The sequence below is a fragment of the Capricornis sumatraensis genome, chromosome 22, assembly GCF_032405125.1.
Source record: "Capricornis sumatraensis isolate serow.1 chromosome 22, serow.2, whole genome shotgun sequence".
Classification (NCBI taxonomy): Eukaryota; Metazoa; Chordata; class Mammalia; order Artiodactyla; family Bovidae; genus Capricornis; species Capricornis sumatraensis.
The window spans coordinates 15,532,270-15,558,752 of record NC_091090.1 but is presented as its reverse complement, the minus strand read 5'-3'; the positions used below and the strand labels follow the sequence as shown (position 1 = coordinate 15,558,752).

The following is a 26,483-nucleotide window of genomic DNA, read 5'->3' as shown; positions in this document are numbered from 1 at the left end:
AAGTCCCTCTCTGGGAGTGCAAAGGCCAACGTTAGTGCAGCCTCTGCCCTGGGGTCTGAGTCCTGACCCAAGGAGGGTTTTCCAGAACTTCTGAGCTAGTTGTCTCTGTCACTGCTGTGTCCAGGCAGGTGGGACCGGAGCCAAAGCACAGGAAACCCAGGGAGGTGGCCAGCCCACCCCAGCCAGGCCAGTGCCTCAGAAGCAGCAGCCTGCTCTCTTTGGAGGCTTCTCGGGGGCCACCTCCACCAGTGAGCCCTTCAGGCGCTCTTCTTGCATCTTGAGGGACCTGCGTGAAGATGCCCGGGCATCAGTTCTCTCTCTCACCTGCCAGAGGCAGCAGGGAGGGACCCAAGGGTGCAGCTGGGGGCTGGACCCCCTGAACTTCCACTCTGCCCCTGCCCTGCGTTCCACATGGCATGAAACACCTTTCTGTCTCCTCCCTAGCATTCTCTGCAGCCTACTGTGTGCCAGGGGCAAGAGTCTGATTATAACTGTGAAGCCAGCAGGTCTTGCCTTGCGTAGTGTGGGAGACGGAGATGGGAAGGGGCCATCAGGATCCAGGAATGGGGCGGCACACAGAGGGACTTCACACCAGATCCTGGAGGGATTTAGGGTAAAAGGAAGCAGTGCTGGAGCCGAGACAGAGCACTGGACAAGGGTCCACTTGCAGAAAAGAGGGAAGGGTGAGTTCTAGGCAGAGGGCAAAGGCTTAGTGTCAAGAGAGAGCTGGGGGATCGGTGAAGCAAAGCCTCTTCATTCATTTGTTTATTCACAGTATATTTCCTGTGTGCCTGGCACTGTCCTAAATCACAGAGCCTAAGGACTGAACGGCCAGAAAGAAGCCCTGGAGGCAGCAAGGATTCAGGGCTCTGCTGGCCAGGAAGCCACAAGTAGGGCTTTTATTGTAAAGCAAAAGGAAGTCATTAAGCAGTTTCCTGTCCCGGGATCAGACGGGATCAGGTGTGCAGTTCACCAAGCTCACTCTGAAAGTTGCTTTGTCAGAGAAGGGGCCTAGAGATCGTGTCATCTAAGACCCCTCCCACCTCACTCATTTCATTCATTACCTGAACACAGACATGTGCCAGGCTCCAGGGGGAGGAAGTGCTAGTCACTCAGTCGTGTCCAACTCTTCGAAACCCCGGGAGCTACAGGCCACCACGCTCTTCTGCCCATGAAATTCTCCAGGCAAGAATACTGGAGTGGGTTGCCATTTCCTTCTCCAGGGGATCTTTCTGACCCAGGGACAGAACGGGGAGGAGCTGAACCAAAAAGACCTGGCCCTGCTAGAGCTCCAGCCTGGTGGGGAAGGCAGTCAGCATCAGGAAAGCAAACTCTGTAACGACAGTTTGCCAAAAAAGGCTTTGTGGGACTTCCCTGACTCCGAGCTCTCACTCTGAAGGCCTGGGTTCGATCCCTGGTCAGGGAACTAAGATCCCTCAAACTGCTCTTTGCAGCTGGGGGGGGGGGAGTTGGGGGGGGGCTTTGAGGGACACAGAGAAGAGATTCGGAATAGTGGTGGGGGCAGGTGTGGTCAGGGAGGGCTCCTCTGAGGGGCTGAAGCTTATGACTGAGGGGGTCGGGTGGGGGCAGGGAGATGGCACTGGAGCTAATCTGGGCCGTTGGGAGGCATCTGAATTTTATTCTAAATGCAGTGGAAGTCACTGGAAGCTCGGGAGGGCACGGAGGCTCAGAGAGGGGAGGGGAGACTTCCTGGAGGTGGGGCTGCTGACAGGACTGGTAGAACTGGAGTCAGGAGACTCCTGCAGGGCTCTCACTCCTTCCCCAGGCTTCTGAGCCCTGTGCTTTCTCAGGTGCTTCCTCAGATGAGCCTCCCCTCCTGCATGAGTCAGCTAAAGGCTGTCCAGAAGATTCTGGGTGGGGAGGGGGAGGGCGGCACTCACCGGGCCAGGTGCACCACGGGCTCCAGGATGTTGTGACCCAGCGCAGCGCTGCACTCTCCAAAGGAGACCCCCAGCTCCTGCAGCCAGATAGATGGGGGTACAGGTGCCGTGGAGGAGACCCCCGAGAGTCCAGGCGGCAGCCCCCACCACCAAAAACCCGACCATCAGACAAGAGTCCCATCCCGTACATCCCCAAGCCAGCCCCAACAGGCGAGGCAGCCTGTCTCTGTCTCCCCGTCTCCATGGTCCCCAGCCTTGCCCCTCTGCCCACTGTCTCTCCATTTTGGCTGGCCAAGGTGTCAAAGACGCTACCCAGAAACACCCCACAGCCTTCCGAGTGATGGTGGAAAGCCCGTATTCCAATTAGGAGAAATGTCCTTGGGGACATTTTTAAGTTGTTGTCTGTGTCTGCTCAGTCGTGTCTGACTCTTTGTGACCCCGTGGACTGCAGCCCATCAGGCTCCTCTGTCCATGGGATTTTCCAGGCAAGAGTACTGGAACAGGATGCCATTTCCTACTTCAGGGGATCTTCCTGACCCGGAGATCGAACCTGTGTCTCTTGCGCCTCCTGCATTGCACGTGGATTCTTTACCACTGTGCCACCTGAGAAGCTCTTTAAAGTCATTCGTTGTGTGTGTGTGTGTGTATATATATATATATTTTATGTTTTCAATTTCAAAAGTATTGAATTGGAAATAATGGGAAATATAGCATAAAAATGCGTAAGTACAGGGCTTCCCTGGCGGCTCAGTGATAAAGAATCTGACTACTAAGGCAGGAGACACAGGTTCCATCCCAGATCTGGGAAGATCCCACATGCCATGCAACTAAGCCTGTGTGCCGCAACTATACAGGTTGTGCTCTAGAATCCAGGAGCCACAGTTACTGAGCTCGGGCTCCCTGGAGCACACGGTCTGCAACAAGACAAACCACTGCAATGAGAAGCCAGCCCACTGCAACTGAAGAGTAGCCCCTGCTTGCCGCAACTAGAGAAAGCCCACTCAGCAATGAGGACCCAGCACAGCCAATAATAAGTAAATAAAGTTTTTTAGTGAAAAAGGTAAGCGCAAATTATAAACCACTTTTGTTAGTGTTTGAACATATGTTGAGTTGACCAAAAGTTCTTTAGAAAAGAACAGAATGAACTTTTTGGCCAATCCAATATTTCTACTCTGTTTTATATGACCCTTTTATTGGGGGTGTGGAGTGTGGGCTAAATATCATTATACTGTTAGGTTAAACTGTATGAAATTGCTGCTCTGATAGATGCCACACAGTCAAATATCAGCAATCTCATATGATTCAACCTAACCTGTCCCCAGAGACATGGCTATTTTTCTGACTTCACATTATATTGTAATGCATTTCCTCCACAACCTTAAATATTTTTCGGAACAGGATTCTTAACGGCAAATGCTAGCTTTTTGCATGAAGCTCCACAAATTAACCACCAAATGTTGCCAAGTGTTCTCATAAAGAACATTCTCTTACAAACATGTTCAATTATACACAGGATCTCTCATGTTCTTCTCTTAGGAATTATTATTTCTGACTCTTTCCTTAGGATAAATTGCTAGAGAAGGCGTTCCTGTCAAACGCGGTGAGCTAGGACTTTTAAGAGGAAAAAATTCCCACCAACCAGGAGCTACAATGATGACCTCATGGTTAGGAGAAATGAGAGAAGAAATGGAAGGAAATACGATATGGAAATGTCAAGAGGGGTGGTGTCAGAGGTAGTGTGGGAGCGAGACTTTTTCCCATCTTAATTATTCTCCAGATTTTCTGGAACGTAGTTCAGTTCTATTCAAAAATAAATTGTATCCACGCTCCCCTGTCTGGTGGTGGGGCTTTTGATGCAGTCTTCTCAGGGAAGAATTTGGGTCTTAAGATAGAATAAATTAGAAGGAATGTTATGTTAATTAGAGACCAGAGATAAAATGAAGATTTGATTGGGACTTTTAAGTGAAGCTTGAAAAGCTTTTTACTCTGAAGGTAATTTTTATGTAGGTCAGGACACTGTGGGGATTTGCTAATGCAACAGTAAGGTTCAATGTCCTGCTCACTGTTATCCTCTCATGTCTGGGTCTTGGGCCCGGGTGGGTGGAAGGCTGTTAGTCTCTGATTGAGCAGGGGCAGGAGCCCATTGTTCTCTGTGGCCTGGGCCAGGGTGACCTATTCACTACCCGCCAGGGATGGGTCTGCCCAGTCCAGGCTGGGGGAGGGGCGGATGCCCAGCTGCTCACCTGGGCCAGTTGCTGCCCAGCCTCAGTGGACACTTGCCGATCCTCCTCACGGTCCGTCTTATTTCCCAAGAGAAGGATGACCACGTCGCCAGACTCTGCATCCTGCACAGAGAACATGTTCGCTCAGCCACACGTGTAGGGCACCTGCTGTGAGCCAGGCCCTGGTGGATCTGACCCTGCCCTCCAGGAAAAGCTGACCCTGTGCCACGTCCCCCCTACACACACAGCCCACTTTCTATATCACACCCACTCCATGCTCTTCCCACCTCTGACACATTCCCTTCCATCTGCAGCAAACCTACCCCTCCTCTCAGCCTGCAAACATGTCACCCACTCTCCAAGGCCAACCTCAAAGTCACCTTCCCTAGGAAGCCTTCCTGGATTGCTCCTGCCCAGGCCTGCCGTTTCCTGCCTGTGCTGAACAGCCTAGCGTTAGATTACACAGGCTGCCTTGACTCATCTCCTAACTGTTTAATGGAGGATAATAATAATAGCTTCTGTTAATGGAGAGTTAACTATATACCAGGCGCTGTGCTGAAAGCAGTTATAGCTGTTAATCCTCACTACTCCTCTATGAGAAAAATTGGGCAATTGAATTCAGAGAGTTTAAGTCACTTGTCCAAGGGTAGAGTCAGGATGGGGAAGTTGGGATTCAAACCCAGGTCTCATCAGAACCGAGAACCCAGTTTCCCTTAAATATTACTGTATTCTGCTTCCTTTGCATCTCTTCAACTAGACCAGAAACTTCCAGAGAGAAGACAACATGGCTTTCTTCATGTCCGTCTTCTGTGCTAGTACGTACTGCAGAGTTTCAGCATATGAGTTTCATTCATACGTATAGCACATATGTATGTGGGGGAAAGAACTAGAGATATATGGACAAAGGAATGACCATCCAGACTGACACTAGACCTGCATTATCCCCAGGTGTTAAGAATACATCACAGAGCTTCGGTGCATAGCAAAGAAACGGTCACAGGAAGGACACAGGAAAGAGTTTGTTTTGGAGACCATACTATGTGGCTGTGGCTTCTTTGTACTACTGTGCTCCCAGCCCATCCAGCCACATGCCCTCAGCAGATTGTCACCCACATGTCCGTTGTGTCCTTTGTCATCCCAGGACAAAAAAGGTAGTGGGAAAGACACAAGCTCCCTCTTGACTGCCCACTGGGGCCAGCCCCAGCAGCCGGCGGCTCACCTGGAGACAGTCCAGCCAGTAGCGCACGTGGACAAAGCTCTCCTGGGAGGTGACGTCGTACATGAGCACCACGCCGTCAGCCTTGCGGAGCAGCTGGCGTGTCACGCTGTGGTACCTGGCCAGAGAGTCCGCGCCAATGTTGCCAGGCACCCTGGCCCCAGGCTCCGGCCTCTCTAGGCCTCAGCTGCTACCTCGGCTTCTAACTGCTTCCCAGAGAGGGTGTGTGTGTATTTTCCTTCTTCCGGTGTGCTTATTGTTGAATAGGTTAACAGGCCTCACGGCTCAGATTTCAAAAGGTACCAAAGGGCGTCTAACGAAAAGTCTCTCTCAGGCGACTCTACCTTCATCCTGCGGCCACACAGCCCTCCTCCCCAGAGGAAACCAGAGTTACCCATTATTTAAATAGTCTCCCAGGGATATTTCATGCATATATATAGTCATACACACACACACACACACCCCATACACACACTGTTTAAGCAAATACAATGTAAAGCACTGTACTCACTAATATTCAATACTATGTTCTTTGTTTTCTCCAGATAATAAAATGTCTTAGAGACATTTCCCTATTGGTACATAAAGGTGACTTTCCTGGTGGCTCAGATGGTAAAGAACCTGCCTGCAAGGCCGAAGATCCAGGTTCAGTCCCTGTGTTGGGAAGATCCTCTGGAGGAGGTATGGGTACCCACTCCAGTATTCTTGCCTGGAGAATTCCATGGACAGAGGAGCCCGGAGGGCTGTAGTCCTTGGGGTCACAAAGATACATAAAGAGGATCCTCCATCTTTTCTCCGGCTTCATTATATTCTACTGTATGAAGAGACTCTAATTTATTTAACTGGCCCACTACTGATGGTGCTGAGGAAGCGTCCAGTGTTTCATAATATAAACACTATTGCTGTGAACAGTCTTGGTCCTTTTGATAATATAGTATGAATTCAACAGTAGAATGAATTTCTAGAAGTAGAACTTCCGGGTCATAGATGATGTCCCTTTTCAGTTTTGATCGCTACCACTTAACTAGAAAGTCGAAAGCTAATATTTTCAAAGGATAGGTGGAAGGACTTCCCCGGAGGACCAGTGGCTGGGAGTCCAAGCCTCCACTTCACGGAGGGGGGCATAGGTTCAATCCCTGGTTGGGGAACTAAGATCCCACATGCCACAAGGCGTGGCCCCAAAAAAAAAAAAAAAAAGTGATTGAGTAGCTGTGCCCCGAGGGCCGTGTTGGGACGGCCCTCACAGTTGCCCTGCCACGCTGAGGGGGCCTCTGGGTGCGCTCTCCTGTCTCCTGCCCTGGGCCTGGGCTCATCTCTCCATCCCCCACCTCCCGAATCCTCAGCGGGCACAAGCTGGGCTCCACTGCTCTGCAGTCCAGGCTCGGCCACTAATGTCGACAGCGTCCATTACCTCTCCTGGCCAGCTGTGTCCCAGAGCTGCAGTGCAAAGCGCTTGCCGTCCACCAGCAGGTTTTTGACTCGAAAATCCACTCCTAGGACACACGATGAGAGTCAAGCCTACTTTCAAGGTACCATCCAGGACTTGGAGCTGACGCCTGCCTGAATATACACCTGCTCCCGGTACCAGCCATGGTGGGGGGAACTTTTGGCAGCCGGGCTTCCCTTCTGCTCTTCAAATCCCACCCACACTTGAGGGTCCACATCCTCCGAGAAGCCTGCTCTGCCTACCCAGCTCCCACTGCACTCCCACCCTGACAGCTGGCTGACATGAGGCACCCTGCCTTGTTTTTACCTCTATGAAAATACCTGTCTTCTCAACTACCTGGCAATGTTTATTCCCCAGGCTACTCAGGAAAATCAGTTTCGTTCATCTATTTTTTTATAATACTTCTTGTTTCATTCCTAATTATTGCAAGCATCTTTATTCTCTACCCAGACAGCAGGGCAGACAGGCAACCTGAGAGGGTGAAGGGAGTGCTGGCTTCAAGGAGGACCAGGTGGGCTCTGAGTTGTCCACCTTCTGCTGCTCTACTGCCTGTGTGGGTCACTTCACCCCTCTGAGCCTTCCTTTCTCATCTGCAAGGTGGCAATTTAAAAAGACCCATATCACTGGGTGATTGGGAGGATTAAATAACTTACGTTCAAGGTCTGGTCCAATGTCTAGGGGCTGCTTGGGAAGTGGTCATTTTTACTATCTACTATGAGCGACTGAACTGAACTGAATTGAACTGATGAATTCTCATCTATCTGAACCTCCACCTCCTCAAAATTTCATAGACAAATCCTTCCCTGGGTCATGGTTCCAGACCCCTCCTGTCCCTGGAAATGTGGATGTACTAGTGAAATCCCCGGGAGGTTTGGAATCTTTGGGGAGCAGCTTCCTGCCAACCCCCAGTTCCCAGGGACACCGAGTGGGATGGGGGTGACAGAGAGGGGCTGTTTTGTCCCTGCTGAGCCCACCATGGGGCTCTGACCAGCTCAGGAAAGAGGCAACTCCTCACATATCCCTGAGCCGGGAGAGACCTTCCTCAAGGTGACACATGGTGACCCCCCACAAGCTCTTACTTCTGCCCCCGGTGGTGACAAGCCACAGACGCCCCCATCTGTGCTCCCCAGAGGAGACTGGGAGAAGTGGCAGCCGGGAAGTCCTGACCTCAGCAAAAGTCTGTCTGCAGCATCCATTTCTCTTTACTGCCCCCTTTCCTGAAGGTCTAAGGAAGCCCAGGGTCTGCAGAAACTTCTGCGGTTACCCAGTCCCGCCCGCTGTGATGACATCCAGCCTCTGCATAAACATCCGCAGCATAATCTACAGAGCAACCCTCATGATTATTCTTTGCATTTAGTAACTTCCATTACTCCCACTTTCCGCCTTCCTGCCCATCACCCACCCTCAGTCTACCCACGTATCCCCACATGTTACAACTTAAACCATATAAACTGTCAGAACTACAACGTCTTCTGCTTCCCAAGAAATCTGCTGTTTTACGTGAACAACCCCAGGGAGCGGGCAGTGCTGAGCGCATAAAAGCGTAGAGCGTCTGGGGTGAGGGCCTGTACTTTGAAGGCAGGTGGCCCCAGGTATGAACTTTGGTGCCCAGATAGGGCCAAAAAGTTTACCAGGACTTCAGTTCTGTTTTCCTCATGTGTAAAATGGGGATAGCTGCAGAGAAACCTCACAAAAATGTGCAGTCAGCTATAATTCGATTGGCTCTGGCTCTGGCCCTCCACCAGCCCTGTTCTCCAAGGCAGACAGGCGAGAAAGCAGGGTGGGAAGACAGGAGGGTGATGATGAGTGGGGAAACTCCAACTGAGGAAGCTGGAATCATCCCCAGTGACAGGTAAGCCCGATGGATGGCAATCACCAGGGGCATCAAACCACAGCTAGGTGTGGGACAGATTTGGATATCAGGGCTTTCCCGGTGGCTCAGCTGGTAAAGAATCGGCCTGCAATGCAGGAGACCTGGGTTTGATCCCAGGGTTGGGGAAATCCCCTGGAGAAGGGACCAGCTACCCACTCCAATATTCTGGCTTGGAGAATTCCATGGACTGTATAGTTCATGGGGTCACAAAGAGTTGGACACGACTGAGCCGCTTCCACACACACACTCCTCCCGGCTGACTAGCAGTGCACGCAGGCTTGCCTTGTCTTTTCACAATTATGCAACCTGTATTTTCTCTATTGAATTTCGTGGAAACTTCTTACCACATGACAATGGGAGAGGCTCATAGGCATGAGAGGACTCTCGTACGGAATAAGGCAAGTGTGCCAGGTGCATTGTAGGTGGTCAGTAACCAGCAGCTTAGGTCAACAGTCCTCACACTTTTTGAGACCGGTTTCATGGAAGACAATGTTTCCATGGACTAGGGTGGTGGGGGCGGGTGGTGGTTTGGGGGTGATTCAAGCGCATTACATCTATTGTACCCTTTATTTCCACTGTTATTACATCAACTCCACCTTAGATCATCAGACATTAGATCCTGGAGGTTGGGGACCCCTGGCTTGTGTGATTAATGATGGTGGCCTTGCAGACCTTGTGACCCTGTTCAACATCGGAACAGACCTCCTGCTGCTGCTGCTGCTAAGTTGCTTCAGTCGTGTCCGACTCTGTGCGACCCCATAGACGGCAGCCCACCAGGCTCCCCTGTCCCTGGGATTCTCCAGGCAAGAACACTGGAGTGGGTTGCCATTGCCTTCTCCGGAACAGACCTCCTATGGGTCCCTGTTCCTGACAACACTGCATTTTTAATTGGCTCCCCAGGTGAGGCTTCTCAGGCAGAGAAAATTTCGAGAAGCTGTCCTGGGTGAGGGGTAAGGGAGTCTCCTAGGTAAAGTTTGAGAACTTTACCCACTGGTCTACCACTGGTGCCCAGTTAGCATGTACCTAGACAGACACAAAGACACAGATCCCTCCATTTTTACCCCAAGCCGAACACTCCCAAGAGCTCTTTTCTATGGCTTTATACGAGTGGCCACGTATCCCAATATTCTTAGGGAGAGGATGCTTTGTGCTTTAGGACATTTTATTTGCAAAAGCCACTGGATTAGACATTATCAAAAGTGTACTTATAATAATAACAACCATAAAAATAACTAATACTAACTAAGCACTTAATATGTGCCAGATAGTATTCTAAGACCTTGATATATATTAACTGAACTAATTCTTACAGCCCCTTCAGAGGTCAGCACTACCATTGCCCCCATTATGCTCAGAGGCCTTGAATAATTTGCTCAAGTTCATACCATTAGTAAGTGGCAGAACTGGATTCTGAACTCAGGCACCGGTGTTCCTAACTTACCCCACTCTACAAATACATTCTGTGTAAAATATTCAACTTGCCCAAGGTAGCTTCCTGCCAGAGTCTGGCTGGCTGGCCTAGGGCTGCTCTTGGGCATTCAAGCAGTGGGGTCCCTGAGGTGGCCTGCCTCGGGACCACATGTGTGGAGACTGGCTTGTTTTCACCATCGGCCAGTGCTGCCACCTAAATTGAAGGTGCTTTGTTAACGTGGCACGTTATTAGCTAATCAGATCAATCCAGAGAAAGCAAATTACCTATAATTAGAGATGATTAGTAAAATAGCCAGGTTATGCCGGTATAAAATAACATCTAACGCAGGGCCTGTGGCGAGGGCAGAACCTACAGCTTGCTCGGGGATGGTTTGCTCTGGGCCTGCTCCAGCTCGCCAGCCCGGTCCCCCGGCTCTCCCCTCCCTCCCCTGCCATCCTCCCCAGGCGGCTCTTACCCACAGTTGCTGTCAGCCCAGTGGCGAAGCTGTTCTGGTGTAGCAGGTGCAGGAAGGAGGTTTTGCCCACATTCGAGTCTCCCAGGAAGATGACGTGGAAGGCGTAATCAGGGTTGGCCAAAGGTTCGCTGGCCGAGCGGTCCCCAGGGAATGGGGTCAGCCCCGGACCTCCAGAGTCCATTCTTGAATCTTCAGGCCTGTTCTCTGCCCTTGGCTCCCTGGACTTAGAGGGGGCTTGTTCTCCTTCTGCGTGGGCAGTTGTAGGCCGGGGCCTGGGTTGGGCTTCCAGCTCAGCCCTGGTGGGAAGGGTTTGTGTGGGCTCTGGGGGCTCTGCTCCATCCCCAGGCTGAGCCCCCATTGGGGGAAAGCCCCTTGATGGTTTCCTGGGAGCCGGGGCTTCTGCTTCAACCTTAGCTTGTGTTCCGTCAGGTGGGTGAGGCGCGGGCTGGGGATCGAGCTGGGGGAGTTCTGAGTGCTCGGGTTTCAGGCCACGAGCCTCGACGGTCAGCTCTGACCTGAACTTCCGCCCTCCCTGGTCCACTGCTTTCCTTTCCTCAGCCCCAGGCTCCTCTTCCAGGCTCTGGGGGAGGAGAGCGGGCAGCCCAGGGACCCGGCCACGAGCCTCCTGCAGCTCCCCTGAATGGCCCCCTTGTGCATCTGGGCTCCACTTGCCCCACTCTGATCCATCCGTGGGAGCCGGACCCCCAGGCACCAGGCCCTGGGAGGGCTCACCCAGCCCCACCAGGAGGGCTCCGGCTCCCGAGGACCCCAGCCTTGGTTCAGAGCCAGCAGAATGGGGGTCCCGATGGAGGGCCTCTCTCTGCCGGGGCGGCTTGGGTGGGGCCGGCCCAGGGCCAGGGCCCTCGTCATCCGGGTGTGAGGTCTGGAACTGTGTGCTGGGCCCAGCTGAGGCCTGGGGAGGGGGCGAGGTCACTTGAGGAGGGGGCCCATCCTCCAAAGGAACAAGCACCTTGAGTGCAGCTGCCACCAGGCTCCCTGACTCCCCAGCTGGGACCCCCGGGAGACCCCAGGGGAAGTGGGCCCCGGGGCCAAGCCCTGACTCCTCCTTAGCTTCCGGGCTGGAGGGCTGTCCGGTCTGCTCTGGAGGGCTCATGACCGGCCCACCTGGGTTCGCTCCTTTCTCTTCCTCGGTCCCAGAAGGTGCCCCAAGGGGGCTCCTTGAAGAGCCCCCTGGATCTGAAGAGAGCTCCTGAGCAAACAGAAGAGCATGTGGCTCCGAGAGGGAGATCTGCCTGACCACTCGGGGCGTCAGGGGGCCTGAGGAGGCTTTCGGGGTTGGGGGCGGGCTCCAGGAGAGCTGCAGGGCACTGAGGGGGGTGCTGCCGATGCCGCTGAGGAGCTGGTCCCAGTCATCGTTGTCCCCAAACAGTCCAGGCAGGGGAGCCTCCGCGGAGGAGATTGCCTGAGCGTCTGGAGCCTTCTCCTCACCTGCTCTGGGGACACTAGGAAGGGTGCGGGAAGCTAGGGTCAGGGAGGGGCAGGTAGCTGTCACACCCATCCTGTCTGCATCCTTCAGCAGTGGGCACACATCTCACAGCTAGCCCTCCCTTCAGTCTTCCCTTCGGCAGGGCTTCTCACCTGGCACTCCCTCCCCACCCCTCCCCTCATCCAATCCTGCTCATCCTTCAAGGCCCATATGGAGCCTCACCTCCTCCAGGAAGCCTTCCTACTGTTCCAGCCCATCCCGCTCTGCCAAGGATCCAGCACTGCGCTAGCCTGTGTGTGTGTGTGTGTGTGTGTGCCTGAATCCCAGTTGTGTGAGCCATGTGTCATGTGTGTCCGGGCACATGGTTTTCCCCGCTCTGCTCCCTTGTCTGAGAAACAGGCATGACAATCCCAGCCCGGTGGAGTTGTTGTGAGGTTTAAGGAGGGAGTCTGTGTGTGGCTTCCCTGGTGGCTCAGTCTGCAATGTAGGAGACCCTGGTTTGATCCCTGAGTTGGGAAATCCCCTGGAGAAGGAAATGGCTACCCACTCCAAGTATTCTTGCCCAGAGAATCCCATGGACAGAGGCACCTAACGGGCTACAGTCCATGGGGTCGCAGAGAAAGTCAGACACAACTGAGCAACTAACATTCACTTTTCACTTGCACCGTGAGCTCTGAAGGCTGAGCAGAGTCTCTGAGAACTCAAAGACTTTCTCCCCTCTTGCAGGAAGCCCTCCGTCTACAGCCCGGCCCGGGGGTGGCAGCTACTTGCCTGGGTTCCTCCTCCATCTGCCAGGACACGCGGCCCCTGGCGGCATCCAGGTGTCCCCGGGTCACCTGCAGCTGCCCCCGAACCTCTTCCAGCCGCCCAGCCAGGTCTTGCTCGGCCTCCCGAAGCTGCCGGTTCTCTGAGCTGGCCTCCTGGTGTGTGCTGCTGAGACGGTGGAGCTGGGCCTCCAGCTGCAGGAGGTGGCGGGTGAAGGGGAGAGAAGCCCAGTTGCCCTTCAGGGGGACTAAACAGCCTCCCAAGACCATGGTGGGGCACAGACTCCAGGCTCCTGGAGACCCAGCTTAAAACATAGGATCGGGTGTTACCCCCTCATTGGCCTAATTAGCTCCGTTACCTCCCACCCGGGAGAGACACTGGAATTGGCGGGGTGGGGGAGGGAGGAGGAACTGCGTGAGAAGCACAGGTCGCCAGCAGCGCCAGGGGCCACACCCTCCTCTGCTCAGTACTCTGCGCTGGCTGCTCACCTCTGAGCCCGTGTGGTCGCTAAGGAGCTCCTGGTCTAAGACCGGGAGATGGAGAGCTGCTTGACCGTGCCGAATGGAAGGCAAGGTCCCCACGACAGCCCCCAGGACCTGCAGTCTGCCCCACCCGACCCCCATTACATCTCTGACCACCTCTCTCACTACCCTGCTCCCTGCCCGCTCAGGCTGTTCCAGCCCCCAGGCCCCTTTACTGGTCCTCGGACATTCACAGCGCCTCACGCCCACCTCAGGGCCTTTGCTCTCGTTGTACCTTCTGCCTGGACTGCTCTCCCCTCAGATACTACAGGGCCCACTCCTCACCTCCTCAGGCCTTTACTCCAAAGTCCTCATCTTAAATGAGGCTTCCTTGACCCCTCCTCTCAAAACCCTCCTATCCTCCTGTCCTGGTTACTTATTCTCCTTGGCACTTTCACTATCTAATAGTGAAAGTCATAGACTTCACTTGCTTATTTAGTTTATCATCTATTTCCCCAACTAGACAATAACCCCACTGGCAGGAGATATGTGTCTGTTATGTTCCCTGGAAGCTAGCACGGTGCCTGGCACATAGCGGGTGCACCATAAATAGTGGTTGGATGGAGGAATGAATGGCCTTGCGGGAAGAGGCTTCACATCCACAGGGGACAGGACAGAATGGTCCTGTGTGAAAAGTCCAACCTCCTCTATCACCAAAAGGGGCCTGCCTCATGCTCCAAGGCTCCAAGCCTACAAGAGCTTCCCTGGTGGCTCAGCTGGTAAAGAATCCTGCAATGCAGGAGACCTGGGGTTCGATCCCTGGGTTGGGAAGGTTCTCTGGAGAAGGGAAAGGCTACACGGCAGCCTTCTAAGGCAAAAGTTCTGATCTCCATTTCTCTGATGAGGAAACCAAGGCTCAGAGAGGTTAAAATCCTGCCCAAGGTCACTCAGCTGACAGCAGAGATGAGAGTTGAGCCCCACCTATCACCAAGCCTCTCCAATGTTAGGACTTCATGTTTGCCTGGTGGTTTCTGGCTTCAAAGGGCTTTCCCACTTATTACCTCTTTTGATACAACTAGCCAGGGAGCTGCAGTAGATGTGGTTATTCTCATTTTACAGATGGAGAAACTAAGGCCAAGACAAGCAAAGCTCTTTCCTGAGATTCATGGGGCTTTTAATTGAAACAGCAGGAAATTGAGCCTGGACCTTCTGATTCATGTCCCAGGGCTGCCACTGCCCTTACCTGGCCTCGTCTCAGAAAAAGGGCCAGAGACATCGCTTTCCTAGGGGAGCCATCTCTGATACAGGAGCCCAGCAGCCCAGCGAACTCCCTGGAGGTGGGTATCAGGGTCCGCGAATCCTCAGAAACTGGGCTTCCAGGGGAGCCCTAGTCACTCACCTCCTTCTGGCCCTCGGTCAGCCGCTGCACCTCGCGCTCCTTGGCCTCCAGCACCTCCTGCATCTGGGAGCTGAGGGCCAGGCCCCGGGAGTCGCTCTGGGGAGCAGAGAGGCCTCAGCTCCCCCTGTGTGGCCGAGTCCAAGACTCAGCCGGCCGGGTCGGCCCTCCCCACGTGCCACCTCCACTCAGGCCTGGGGCGCCCGGTCCAGGATGTGTCCACAAGGAGGGGGGTCTCAGGACAACTTCCCTAGCCCAGGCAACAAGGAGACAGAGGCCCAGAGAGTGGGAGGAGTGGCCCCAGGGGACCCCCAAGAGCTGGCAGCAGTGAGCACTCCCCACCCCGTCTGTCTGAGCAAACTGTCTCTCCAGCACTGGGGGAGATAAGACGATCTGCTCGCAGCAGCCTCCCGCTGCCCCACGCTGGTCAGACCTGGGCTCACTGCGCGGGCAGCAGAGGGGTCCCGGGCTGGGGGAGAGGCCGGCTGGGGCTGGGGGCTCACCTCGGCCTGCAGCTGCTGCTTCTCCCGCTGTATCTGCTGCTCCATCTCCTCGTAGAGCTGCTGGACCTCGCGGTGATGGTCAGTGTCCCTCCTGGAAGGGGTGGGGGGGGCCAAGCAGCACCCTGCCACCCTGCTGCTGGCAGGGGCGGTCTGGGCCCGCATTTAGTGAGCTGACCCTACTGCTCAGCTCACTCTGCCAGCGGTCACTGACCCCTGTCACCCTGGGAACTGTCATCCCAGTAACAGCTCCTGACCTTGACAGAGGCCCTTGATATGAATCATCTGAGCCCATCCTGCTGACTCCTGCTGACCATCATCGGGATGTTGGCTCCTGTCTCACAGTCCCCAATCACCCCATCACTCTGTCCCCACTTCCTGCTGTCACCATCCTCCTATCCACCCCCACCCCCAAACACAGACTCCCTGGCAGGACTGAGCCCATGCCAACCCCAGGATCACCACACACATGGCAATCTACGTGAGCGGTGCCCTGGAGTTAGGTGCCCCGGTGGCCCTGCACCAGGACACACTGGCCCATCCCCTCTTTGGCTGAAGGCCTCACTCTGTCCATCCCAATAGATTCCCTTAGGTACCCCTTCTTCTAGCTCAGCTCTGCCCATCCAGCAGAAAATTCACTTAAGATTCAACTAAGGGATTTTCCTGGTGGTCCAGTGGTTAAGACTCTGTGTTTCCACTGCATGGGGTGCGGGTTCAATCCCTGGTCAGGGAACTAAGATTCCACATGCTGCCATTAGCACAGCCAAAAATAAAAAAGATTCAACTAATATAGAGAGCATCCACTGTGTATCAACCCGGCTCCAACTCACTTCCTCAGAGTCAGCTCCAGAACTTCCTTGTCGGCCCGTGCCTCCTGTAGGCGACTGTTCATCTTGGCCAGAAAGCCCTCTAGGTTGCCTGCCAGCTGGGGCTCCTCCTGCCGCAGCTTTCTCCATAGCTGCCAGATTTCCGCCTGCCTGGGAGGGGAGGACGGCCAGAGATCACCCTTGAGTGGGACCAGGAGGCAGAGGGAAGCCCACTCCTAGGTTCTAATGGCCACACTCCAAGAGACAGTGGCAGCTGGGTCACAAAAATCTCCTTACACTCTGCCAGGTGCAGCTCCAGTGCCACCTCCTCCAGGAACCTCTCCCATTTGTGCGCTTATCCCTTCATGGATCCCCATATCCCACTGTCTCTCTACGGTTTGGTGATTCATTGTGGGGCGGGGGATCTGGGTGCCTGATGGCCCAGAGCTTCCATCTGCCTTCTCTCCTCCCATTCTGTGGCTGCGTGACCTTTAGCTAGTCTCACGACTTCTCTGAGCTTATTTGTAACATGGCCACTGGAGAATGAGGCGCACCCAGTGGAGAGCACCAGCCTGGGGTCTGGCACTGAGTTGGCATTCAATAAATGCTGCTTTCACATGGATTTAATTAAGTCGTGAAGACAGATGCCTGAGGGCTGAGCACAGGCCAAGCTGCCAAGTAGGTAAATCACTTTCCACCACAGCTGCCCTGCCAGCCTGTACCCCAGTCCCACCCTGCCTGCCCACAGCGCCTGCCCCACCCTCTGAGAGCTTGTCCTCACAGAGCCCTGTGGGGCAGGGGAACCTGGGAAAACCTGGGCAGATGGGCGAGGGTGATTCCCTTGCTAGTTCTAACAGAGCCAGTGGGACCTGGAGGGGTGTGCGACGGGTATTTTTAGGCAGGGTCCCTTTATCTAAGCATGAGTGAACCCCAAAAATCCCAGAGCCCTAGACCATCTCCAAGCCCTCCTGTCTCCAAGCCTGCCCAACTCAGAGCATCACCACACCTGAAATCACTCCACTGGGGGACTCTCTTTTTAGGAAAAAGGCACCCTTGGGAGGTTTGTATTTTTGCGAATGTGGGTCCTGGGACTTCCCAGGAAGTCCAATGGTTAAGACTCTGCACTTCCAGTGCAGTTCAATCACCGGGGAGATAAGATCCCATATGCCACATGAAGGGGCCAAAAGAAAGAAAGAAAAAAGATCATGGGTCCCTTTAGGGAGCTGATAATTCAACTTGCCAATCTTTCTGGGGAGTGACATTATAGGGCAGGACAGGGAGGGAGGGCTTGAGTGGGATGGACTCAGTGGGTAGGCTTTCTCCACGCGGGGCTTCATTTAATCCCACACCAGTTCTTCTGCTCACCCTGCAGCCAGGGAAACGCAGGTAAGGGGTTAGGCTACTTGCCTGCAGTCGCACAGCCAACAAGTGGCCAAACCAGGATATCCGCCCAACACCACCTGGTAGCTCCCATTTGATCCTGCGTCTGGGCCAGTGCTCGTCCCCTCTGACAGGCGGTGCCTCCTCCCCGCACCCCCAACCCTGCTGGCCTTACTCAGGAAGTGAGTTGCTGGCTCCTAGTTGCTCCATGAAGGCAAAGAATGCCTCCTTCTCCTCACTGTTGGCCTCCTCCACCACCGGGAAGCTGGTGGCTACAGATCCTCGCTTGGAGAGCAATGGCCTCTTTCTATGGAGCCTGTGGGTGCTCGAGCTGGAGCCAAAGATGCTCTCTATGGAACAAAGAGGGCCAGAAAGGAGCAGGGTGGGGTTGGGCTCCATCGCTTGACTTCCCTCCTTGCCCTGCTCCAGCCCTTGGAGAAATGGTTTTATCTGTGTCAGTCACATTTATACAGGGCCAGGGTCATACACTCCTCACGTCAACCTTGGGAGTCTACTCAAGGTAGACCCTGTGCCCATTCTACACCTGAGCATCTGAGGCCCAGAGAGGCAAGAGACTTGCTAGAAGTCACACAGCAGCTCCACTGTGGCCAACACATTCTTTTCACTAGGTCAAAGGATAATCATTGAGCGTCTATTATGTGCTGGGGACAAAACTGGCTGAAATCTCTGCCTTGGTGGAGCCGACATTCTATGAATACTGAAAACGACACATTTAATGAATAAATAAAATTTCCAAGTGACCTAAAGGAAGGAACAGGGTAATTTCCTTTGAGAGACTAGAGAGGGTCTACTTTAGAGAGGGTGGTCAGGAGGGTCCTGAGGAAGTGACATTGGAACTGAGATATGACTAAAAGGAAGGAGCAAGTGATGCGGTTTTCTCAGGAAGCATATTCCAGGTTGCAAGAACAGCACATGCAAAGGCCCTGAGGTAGGTGCTAGATCGGCAGGCTGGAGGAGGTGAGTGGTACTGAGTGAGCCTAAGAGGCTGGAAGAGTCTCAGTAGCGCTGGCCTGCAGGCCCTGGGAAGGGAGTTGAATTTTGTTTTGTAGGCATTGGGAAGTCTTCCAGATAGTGGACACAGCTGGACACAGATGTGAAGATGGCCCCTTGGGGCCACATGGACAGCACGCCTGATTCCAGGCCCTAATTTCCCCTCCCTGCTCCCAGCTTCTCAATCACCAGAGCCAGAGCAACCATCTCTTGGGAGGGCCCAACCTGTAAATGCAGATTCCTGACCTCCCCTTTCCGTTGTCTCCCAAACTCTTGGAGACTCAGCAGACCCAAGAACTAGGGGTGGCTTTGGCTACATTAAAGGCTGACGATCCTTTTCAGGGTCTCTACAAGGACACCACTCCTTCCATTCCCTGGACCAAAGGTCTTCCCCATCGAGCTCAGCTGGAATATTGTGTATTTCCAGCTTTGATGTCTCTAGGTCCTTCTAGGTCTGTCTTAAGAAGACAGTGTTGGAGTTGCCCTGCCCAGTGGGGTTAAGGGCGTGGGGAGCCTCCACCCACTAAATATCACCCTCTGCTGCTCCCTGGGGCCTCATATTCCTTTAACCAAAGCCAGAATGGGACCTTCTCCAGGAAGAAACAAGGCCTGTGGTCTCAAGAACAGGGGGTGTCTAACCTCCTGCTCAAGGGAAAGCTTTTACTGGGGAGAAGACAAGGGAGGTATCAGAAAGCAATCCTGGAGGCCTCTCTGGAGAAGAGGAATGCTCAGGGGATACCCTGCCCGCCCCTAGTAATGATTTGCTTTTATTGTTGGAAAGGAAGTGAGGTCTCCTGGGCTAGAGTCTTAAGTCAGCTCTGCCTCGAACCAACTGGCTTCCCACTCAGGCTCAGCATTCTCATCTCTACGGTCATTCATATGTCATCCACACCCAGAACTGCCCTCAGGGGTGTTGTGAAGGTCCTGTGACGGGTCACTGCGGCCTTTCCTGTCTGCTCAGCCTCATCTTGTGCTTGGCACACCCCCGGCAGGCCCTCCCAAGACAGACATACTGAGCCCGGAGCTGAACTCTTCAAGGGAGAGGCGTCCCTTCCGCTCCACATCCACCCAGTCAAAGATCATCTCCAGCTCATCCTCGCTGCTCAGGAAGCTGAACTTGGCTACCTGCAAGGATAGAGGTAAGTTGGGTGATATTCCTACCAGGGAAGGCTCTCGGCCACTCTCAGAAAAGGAGAGGTGTTTATCTTCAGCCACCCCCACCTCCCCTCTCCCCATTTTCAGAGTCCAACCCTCAACCTGACCTCAAGACCAGTCCTTGAGTCTCTCGGACCCAAGCAGAGCCTTGAACTTCATCCTCAGTTTTTCTCTTCCACCATCCAGCATCAAAACCCACCTCTTCTGAGTCTCATCTTTCTAGGACTGTAATAAAGGACAGTAGCCAGCCCTGTCCATGTGTTTATCACTATTTGAAAATTACCTAACACTGGAAAATAAGTCCCCAAAGTGGACGGCACACCCTTTTGGTATTCTACAGGGGCCAAGGCCACCCAAGCATCTTCTAGATTCTCTGAATGCACTTTGTCTCATGGTACTGATTAGAGATCCCAGACTAAATGAAGTCACGTGTTAACTTGTAGATTCTGTTCAGGAGAGGTGTAAATAACTTTTGCCTGATGGAACAAGAGAGTCCCAAAGATTTATGACCTGTTGTACATTAACCAGCTTTAAGCAGTCTACCTCAACAACCTGATTGTAACATTTCTCTGTTAAGTTATCCCGCTTTTCAAATGCTCTTTCAACCATTCAGAACATCTCCCATTAATAAGTGAGTTAAATAAAATCTCTGGTATAGATTCATTTTATTTTTGTCTAAGGGTCATGATTTTATCTTCTTGGAAATCCTGCTTGAGCGGTTTTGGAGGTTCCATGGAGATGCCCCAGTGGACTCGGCTGTCAGAACCCAGTAAACTGTGTTGCTGGAAAAGAGCCCTAAATGGGCTCTGGGAACACAGGCATTTCTTTTATATATATATTATTTATTTATTTATTTATTGACCTATTTGTTTGGCTGTGCTGGGTCTTTGCTGTGGCATGTGGGATCTAGTTCCCTGACCAGGAATGGAACCCAGGCCCCCTGCACTGGGAACAGGGAATCTTAACCCCTGGACCATCAGGGACGTCCTGGACACTTCTTTCCTTGGCTCTTGAAGGGAATCCCACGTGTGATAGAACTTTGTTTGCTGATTCTATTTCTCCAGTTTTTATGTTTTTGATTTTACAGATTTTCTGCTTTTGGTTTTAGCGGTAGCCACGATGGGGCACTCTGTCTTACGGACTGACCATTTGGAGATCTCCATGGGATACATGATGGAGACCTAGTGTCTGTCGGTTGAGACACAGTGGAAAATCTGGTTTGCTAATCTTTTGTTGTTAGTGGTGGTGTGTTTGTTTTTCTGTGAATGACCTCAAATCAGTTAAGAATTTTGTGCCCACTGGGGAGGAGAATAGCTCTTTGAAATCTGAACTGGAGTTTTTGTGTTTCTGTGTTTACTTTTGAACTGTGGTTGGAGTTGTAGAAAAGAAGCCAGACTGTCTGTAATTCAGAAAGGCCCTTAACTCTCATTGTGAGTGTGAGCATTTTTCTATACCTGGGTATTAGTGACTTAGAGTACTACGTCCCTTACAGGGGCTCTGGGTGGATTGGTTTGTAGAGACAAATAAGTGCCTATATAAATCTAATGGTCCCCAAAGTCACAGAAAATAAAGAAACCAAACTTCTAAGGCTTTAAATGTGCTGGACTTTAAAAAAAAATTCCTCTTATGAGAACTAGCTAACTCAGAAAACTTCTAAGGAGTCAGGTTCAGATAATTAAGGTGAATCTTTGATCAATTAGATTGGTTTAATAATTTTTGTTTACAAAAGATAAATAGTAGCAATCTGTGTTTCCCACAACTTATATTAATATAATACAAGGATACATTCTATGGCAAATTTTATATTATGTATATTCTGTCACAATTTTTTAAAGTTGTGCAAGGCATATGTATGACTGTAGAAAGTTGTGTTATGTGTATTTGTGAGCTTTGCTGTTTACTAAAATGCTGTCCAAGACAGTTCTCAGTTTTTTACCCATCAATTTTTTTCTGGGAAATAAAAGCTGATTACTTTGTTAAAAGTTATAATCACTACAGTGTTTTACTTGATCCTAGAAACAGGAGTGGCAGAAAAATAACTGTGTCTGCAAGGAAAATGGGATGTGTTTTTGTTCTCCAGGAAATAAAGGAAGTGGTTTTGTTTTAAAGCATCTGGCAAAATCTGAATGGATATAGGAGATTGTAGAGTGTTTGTTGAACGGGAATCTTATTTGTCTTGATTTTATAATACCTGAGTCTGAAAATAGGCTCTAAAGTTTATGTTAACATTTGGACAAATTTGGCTCAGTTTTGATGGGTTTATAAATAAAGAAATAAAACTTGTGAAACTTTGACTGCCACATGTTATATTCATGCAAAACTAGAATTTGGCTCTCTCTCTATTAAATGACAAACTGGTCTTAGAGCTCCAGGCAAGGGTTAAAAGAGGGTTACTATTAGTCATCTCTGTAAGTTGCCCAGATAACTGTTTCATGTCTCAGCAGAATAATTTTCTCCGCTTTGTTTTGGCTCAGTTGTGTTCTAATTTTCATAAAACAGAAAGCAAAGCCACTTCCCATATAAAAGAGCTAAATAACCTTGCAATAGTATTGCCTTCTTATAGAGTTGGACTTCCCTGGTGGCTCAGCAGTAAAGAATCCTCCTGCAATGTAGGAGATGCCCTGCAGAAAGATACGGCAACCCACTCCAGTATTCTTGGCTGGGAAATCCCACGGACAGAGGCATCTGGCGGGCTACAGTCCAGGGGGTCACAAAGGGTCAGACACAACTTAGAGACTAAACAGCAAAAGTGTTTTCTTCTTCTATGTTTATTTCAAAATGCTTTATTTTATTGTCACTAATTAAATAGGAACCAAGTACTATTTCTCAGGATCCCATGATTGTATCTTAATCTAGTGCCCTACCTTCTCTGATGTCTCTTTGGGTTTGCCTTCCCAACAACAGATTCTAAATTTAGAAGAAAAAATAAAAATGTCAAGATATCATTCTCTTTATTTGTTAAATACCTCATCACTACTATAAGAGCATCATGGGAAGAACTGTCAGATCAGAAGAGATATCCAGCCTTTCCTAGGCTAAGTTTACACAGGTAAAAAGCGTTTATATAAATATTTCATAAATTGCATGCTTTAGGGAAAGGCCCTAGAGATTTCTCAATGTCTTTGCTATGCAAACTATGTTCTTTAGGGGAAATGCTGATCAAACTTCATGAAATAGTTATATACTGTATCCCAACAGAACATTTTACTCTTTTCCATTCTGACACTATTAGGTTACTGTAAAAAGGTAGCGGGAGCTCAATGTGGTGCTCTGTGAGGACCTAGAGGGGTGGAATGGCGGGGTGGGAGGGAAGCTCAAGAGGGAGGGGATATAGGTATACATTGACTAATTCACGATGTTGTACGGCAATAACTAATGTAACATGGTAAAGCAACTCTACGCCAATAAAAAATGCAAAAAAAAAAAAAAAGCCACAGGCTTTGAGTCTCGTTACTAAACACATTTCTTCTTTCCTACCCTTTCCAACCTACCCTGAAGGCTTGGTTATGAACCAGCTCAGTTTGTGTCTTCCACAAAGTGCAACGTCAAAGCCGTGTGGAAAAGGTCTGTACCAGGTTCTATTAACTATTGCTGCTTCGCGTGGGTACAGGGTTCTAAGCTGGCAGTAGCCAGCCTTCAGACTGAGCCAGTGGATGACAGTTGCTAGAACTCTTTTCAGTCCAGAAGCAGCCAGCTCACCCAAGATCCAGTAGCTCAAGAGCTAATCACATGGAACTAAATCAATGGTTGAAGAAAACTGGCTTACGGCTATTTGCTGGGAATACAGTTGGTACCATTATTTGCTGGGAATACAGTTGGTGCGGTTATTTGCTGGGAATACAGTTGGTGTGGTTATTACTATCATTTTGTTTATTTGGCTGGATTGGGTCTTAGTTACGGCACTTGGGTTCTCAAGTTATGGTGCACAGGCTCAGTAGTTATGGCACTCTGGCTTAGTTGTCGTTCAGCATGTGGGATCTAATGCCCCAACCAGGGATCGAACCTGCATCCCCTGCATTGCAAGGTGGATTCTTAACCACTGGACCACCAAGGAAATGCCAGTACTATTTTTTTATTGTTTCACTTTTATGGATATTGTGAGGAAGTCCTCTCTCTGGCTTCCTGAGCTACCTCTAATTTTCAGTTTAGGAGAGTATCCTTTTGCAAACTGAAATTTGGGCTTCCCTGGTGACTTAGATGGTAAAGAATCTGCCTGCAATGCTTGAGACCTGGGTTCGATTCCTGGGTCAGGAAGATCCCCTGGAGAAGGGAATGACTACCCACTAGAGTATTCTTGCCTGGAGAATCCCCATGGACAGAGTCCGTGGGGTCACAAAGAGTCAGACATGAGTGAGCGACTAACACTTTCACTTCACTTTCAAACTGAAATTTAATATTTTAAGTGGTATTTGAATCTCACTGATCCCTTCCTGACTCAGAAACCAATACTTTTCCTGAATCTCCTTCCTTTCTCTGGCAATATAGTTATTTACACAGGTTCAATAAGAATCTGTCCTCCTTTTTACTGGGATACAGTTGGATAGATCAACTGTTTAACCAGATTTTGATTTAAAGGATGATTCTCATTTAATCAGGTGTTACAGGTCCACTGTAAGGAGCGCCCATGGACCCAATACCTGCAAAGCTGGCCTGAAAATGGCTAATGTGAAAGGTTACTTTTGGGCAGGAGAGGGACCTTAGAAAAACTGAGAACCTCAAGAAGAGAAGTCCCTCACAAGTGTAGGTAGAAACTAGTGGAGAGAGTCTTGTGCTTGGTTTCCATAGAAGTAGGGAAGCCAGCTGGTTTGTTTGCCCAAGACTTTCCCAGTTTTAACACTGAAAGTCCCACATCCCAGGTAACCCTCCAATGCAGGCAAACAGGGACAGAAGGTCACTCTAGATAGAAAAGCCAATTTCAGAGGTTTTAACATGTCAACTTAAACTTCCATATGAAAACTTCGGGAGAGAAGCTAAAATAGCTCAATACTTCAAACTTTCAGATTTGCAGAGCCCAGTCAAGGAGACCCACCTGCTTCATTAGCACCTTCACTACACCTACAGAAGTGATCAAGCCAAACTGAATGAGATCAGCCTTTCTTATGTCAAGAGTAAACTTTGGAGATTATTTATGATCACAGGAAATTACTGGACACTTGGAAATAAAGTGAAAATGTACACAGCACACCCTTTCAACATTATATGGGAGTAAAGACTACCCAAGCCTTGTCTAGACAAGAGGAATGCACTTAGCTCATCTCATTGTTTACCTTGAAAAGTCCGACATATTGAAGTTACTTGTTAACGTGTAGATTTTGTCCAGGAGAACTGAAAATAATTTTGTCTAGTAGTACAGACAGCCGCAAAGATTTGTGGCCTGTAGGACATTAGTCATTTTCAAAAATGAACTCAGCAAACTTATCCTAACACTCTTCTGTCAAATTGCCTATGGTGGTGGTGTTCGGTCCCTAAGTCGTGTCCAACTCTTGTGACCCCCTGGGCTGTAGCCCGCCAGGCTCCTCTGTCCATGGGGATTCTCCAGGCAAGAATACTGAAGTGGGTTGCCATTTCCTTCTCCAGGGGATCTTCCCGACCCAGAATCAAACCCGGATCTCCTGCATTGCAGGCAGATTCTTTACCAACTGAGCCACAATGGAAGCCCAAATTGCCCATAAATACTTGCAGCTTCTCAAATGCTCCTTGAGACTGTCATAACATACTGAGTCCCTCACTGATTGATAATAATAATGATAATGAATTAGCTAGATCTTTGATAAGTATTGGTTTTATATTTACTCAAAAGTCTTTTTTCCCATTTTGAAAATTATAATTTAACATCAGCCATTTGTACTTTTTTGTGGCTCTGACGGCAGAATACAGATAGGAAGGGTCAGTTTTGATGGAAAAAGGTCAAAGTCTAGAGCATGGAGCAAAATCAGGAGGAGACAGCGGGTCCAGTGAGATGCCAACAACTCACTTAGGACCCATTGTAGAAAATGAAAAAAACACACAAACAAAAATCAGCCAATTTCAGTCTAGGTCACAGCCTAAGATTCCTTATTGGCATGTACATCATTGGCTGATCTGTTTGACTGAGGTTTGCAGACATTAACAGGGTTTTATTTCCAGGGCCCTGACTGCTCCCCAAGATAAACTTCCCTGCTCAATGGGCTTAAAATTATACCATCTGCAAGTTCCTTCTTTGACTTAAAACCTTCTGTTTATTAAAATGCAAGTGTTTCTGGAAGAGGGTAATACAAAAGACCTTATCAGTCATTCCCACCTTAGTATAATAAATCCCTAGCCTTTCCTAAAAGCAAATTTGAGATGAAAGAAAGGGAAAAGGGCAGGGATGGTCTGCCTTCCTGGGAAGGAGAGTCTCAGAAGGAGAAGCAAAGGGATTCAGGGGATGGGCTGGGGCCTTGGACTCACCGCCAGATCCTCTCGAGTGACAAAGCCCCTCTCCTCGGCACCGCAGTCCTGGAAGAAGCTCTGCAGTTCTTCAGCTGACTGGGAGGACCAGGACTCTGGCTCGGGGGCCACCGGCACATCCTGGCCATCAGCTGGCTCTCGCATCTGCCGCCGGCGGCTGGAGCCTAGCTTCCGTCCTTTCCGGGTCACTCTGAGTCCACTCTCCATGGTGTTTTGGCTTGGGGACAGAGAGGCGAGGGGGCACTGGGCTGCTGAACACCCTCACTCCCTTCTCAGAACTCTCCCACGATTCCCCATCACCCCTGGAGAAAATCCACCGTGGCCAGCAGAGGAGCCCTGCCTGGTCTGATCTGCGCTGGCCTCTCGGACCTCATCATCCCCCCGCCCCCGACCTGTGGCCTCCAACACGTCTCACTCAGGGCCTTTGCCCTTTCTGCTCCCTCGGGCTGGAATGCCCTTCCCGGAGCTGTCCACACACCCTCATCTCCTTCAATTCTCCGCTCAACTGTGAACAGTCTCCGGCAGCCTTTCTAGGTTCTACTTTTTGACTTGGCGGCAGTTACACGGGGCGGTGCAGGATCTCGCTGT

At 50.9% G+C, this 26,483-nt stretch overlaps 1 protein-coding gene across 1 annotated transcript; it reads right to left on the bottom strand.

The window, feature by feature from the left end:
- Positions 1 to 195: 195 nt before the first annotated feature.
- On the bottom strand, positions 196 to 26,102 carry RAB44 (RAB44, member RAS oncogene family). Its single transcript, XM_068961013.1, has 13 exons — positions 25,896 to 26,102; positions 19,325 to 19,436; positions 17,476 to 17,650; positions 15,945 to 16,091; positions 15,118 to 15,208; positions 14,618 to 14,713; positions 12,764 to 12,951; positions 10,546 to 12,008; positions 6,751 to 6,832; positions 5,343 to 5,457; positions 4,145 to 4,246; positions 1,902 to 1,978; positions 196 to 286 (listed from the first exon to the last, which is right to left on the bottom strand). Exons 1-13 carry the CDS (start codon positions 26,100 to 26,102, stop codon positions 196 to 198), a joined length of 2,946 nt encoding a protein of 981 aa, XP_068817114.1.
- Positions 26,103 to 26,483: the final 381 nt, after the last annotated feature.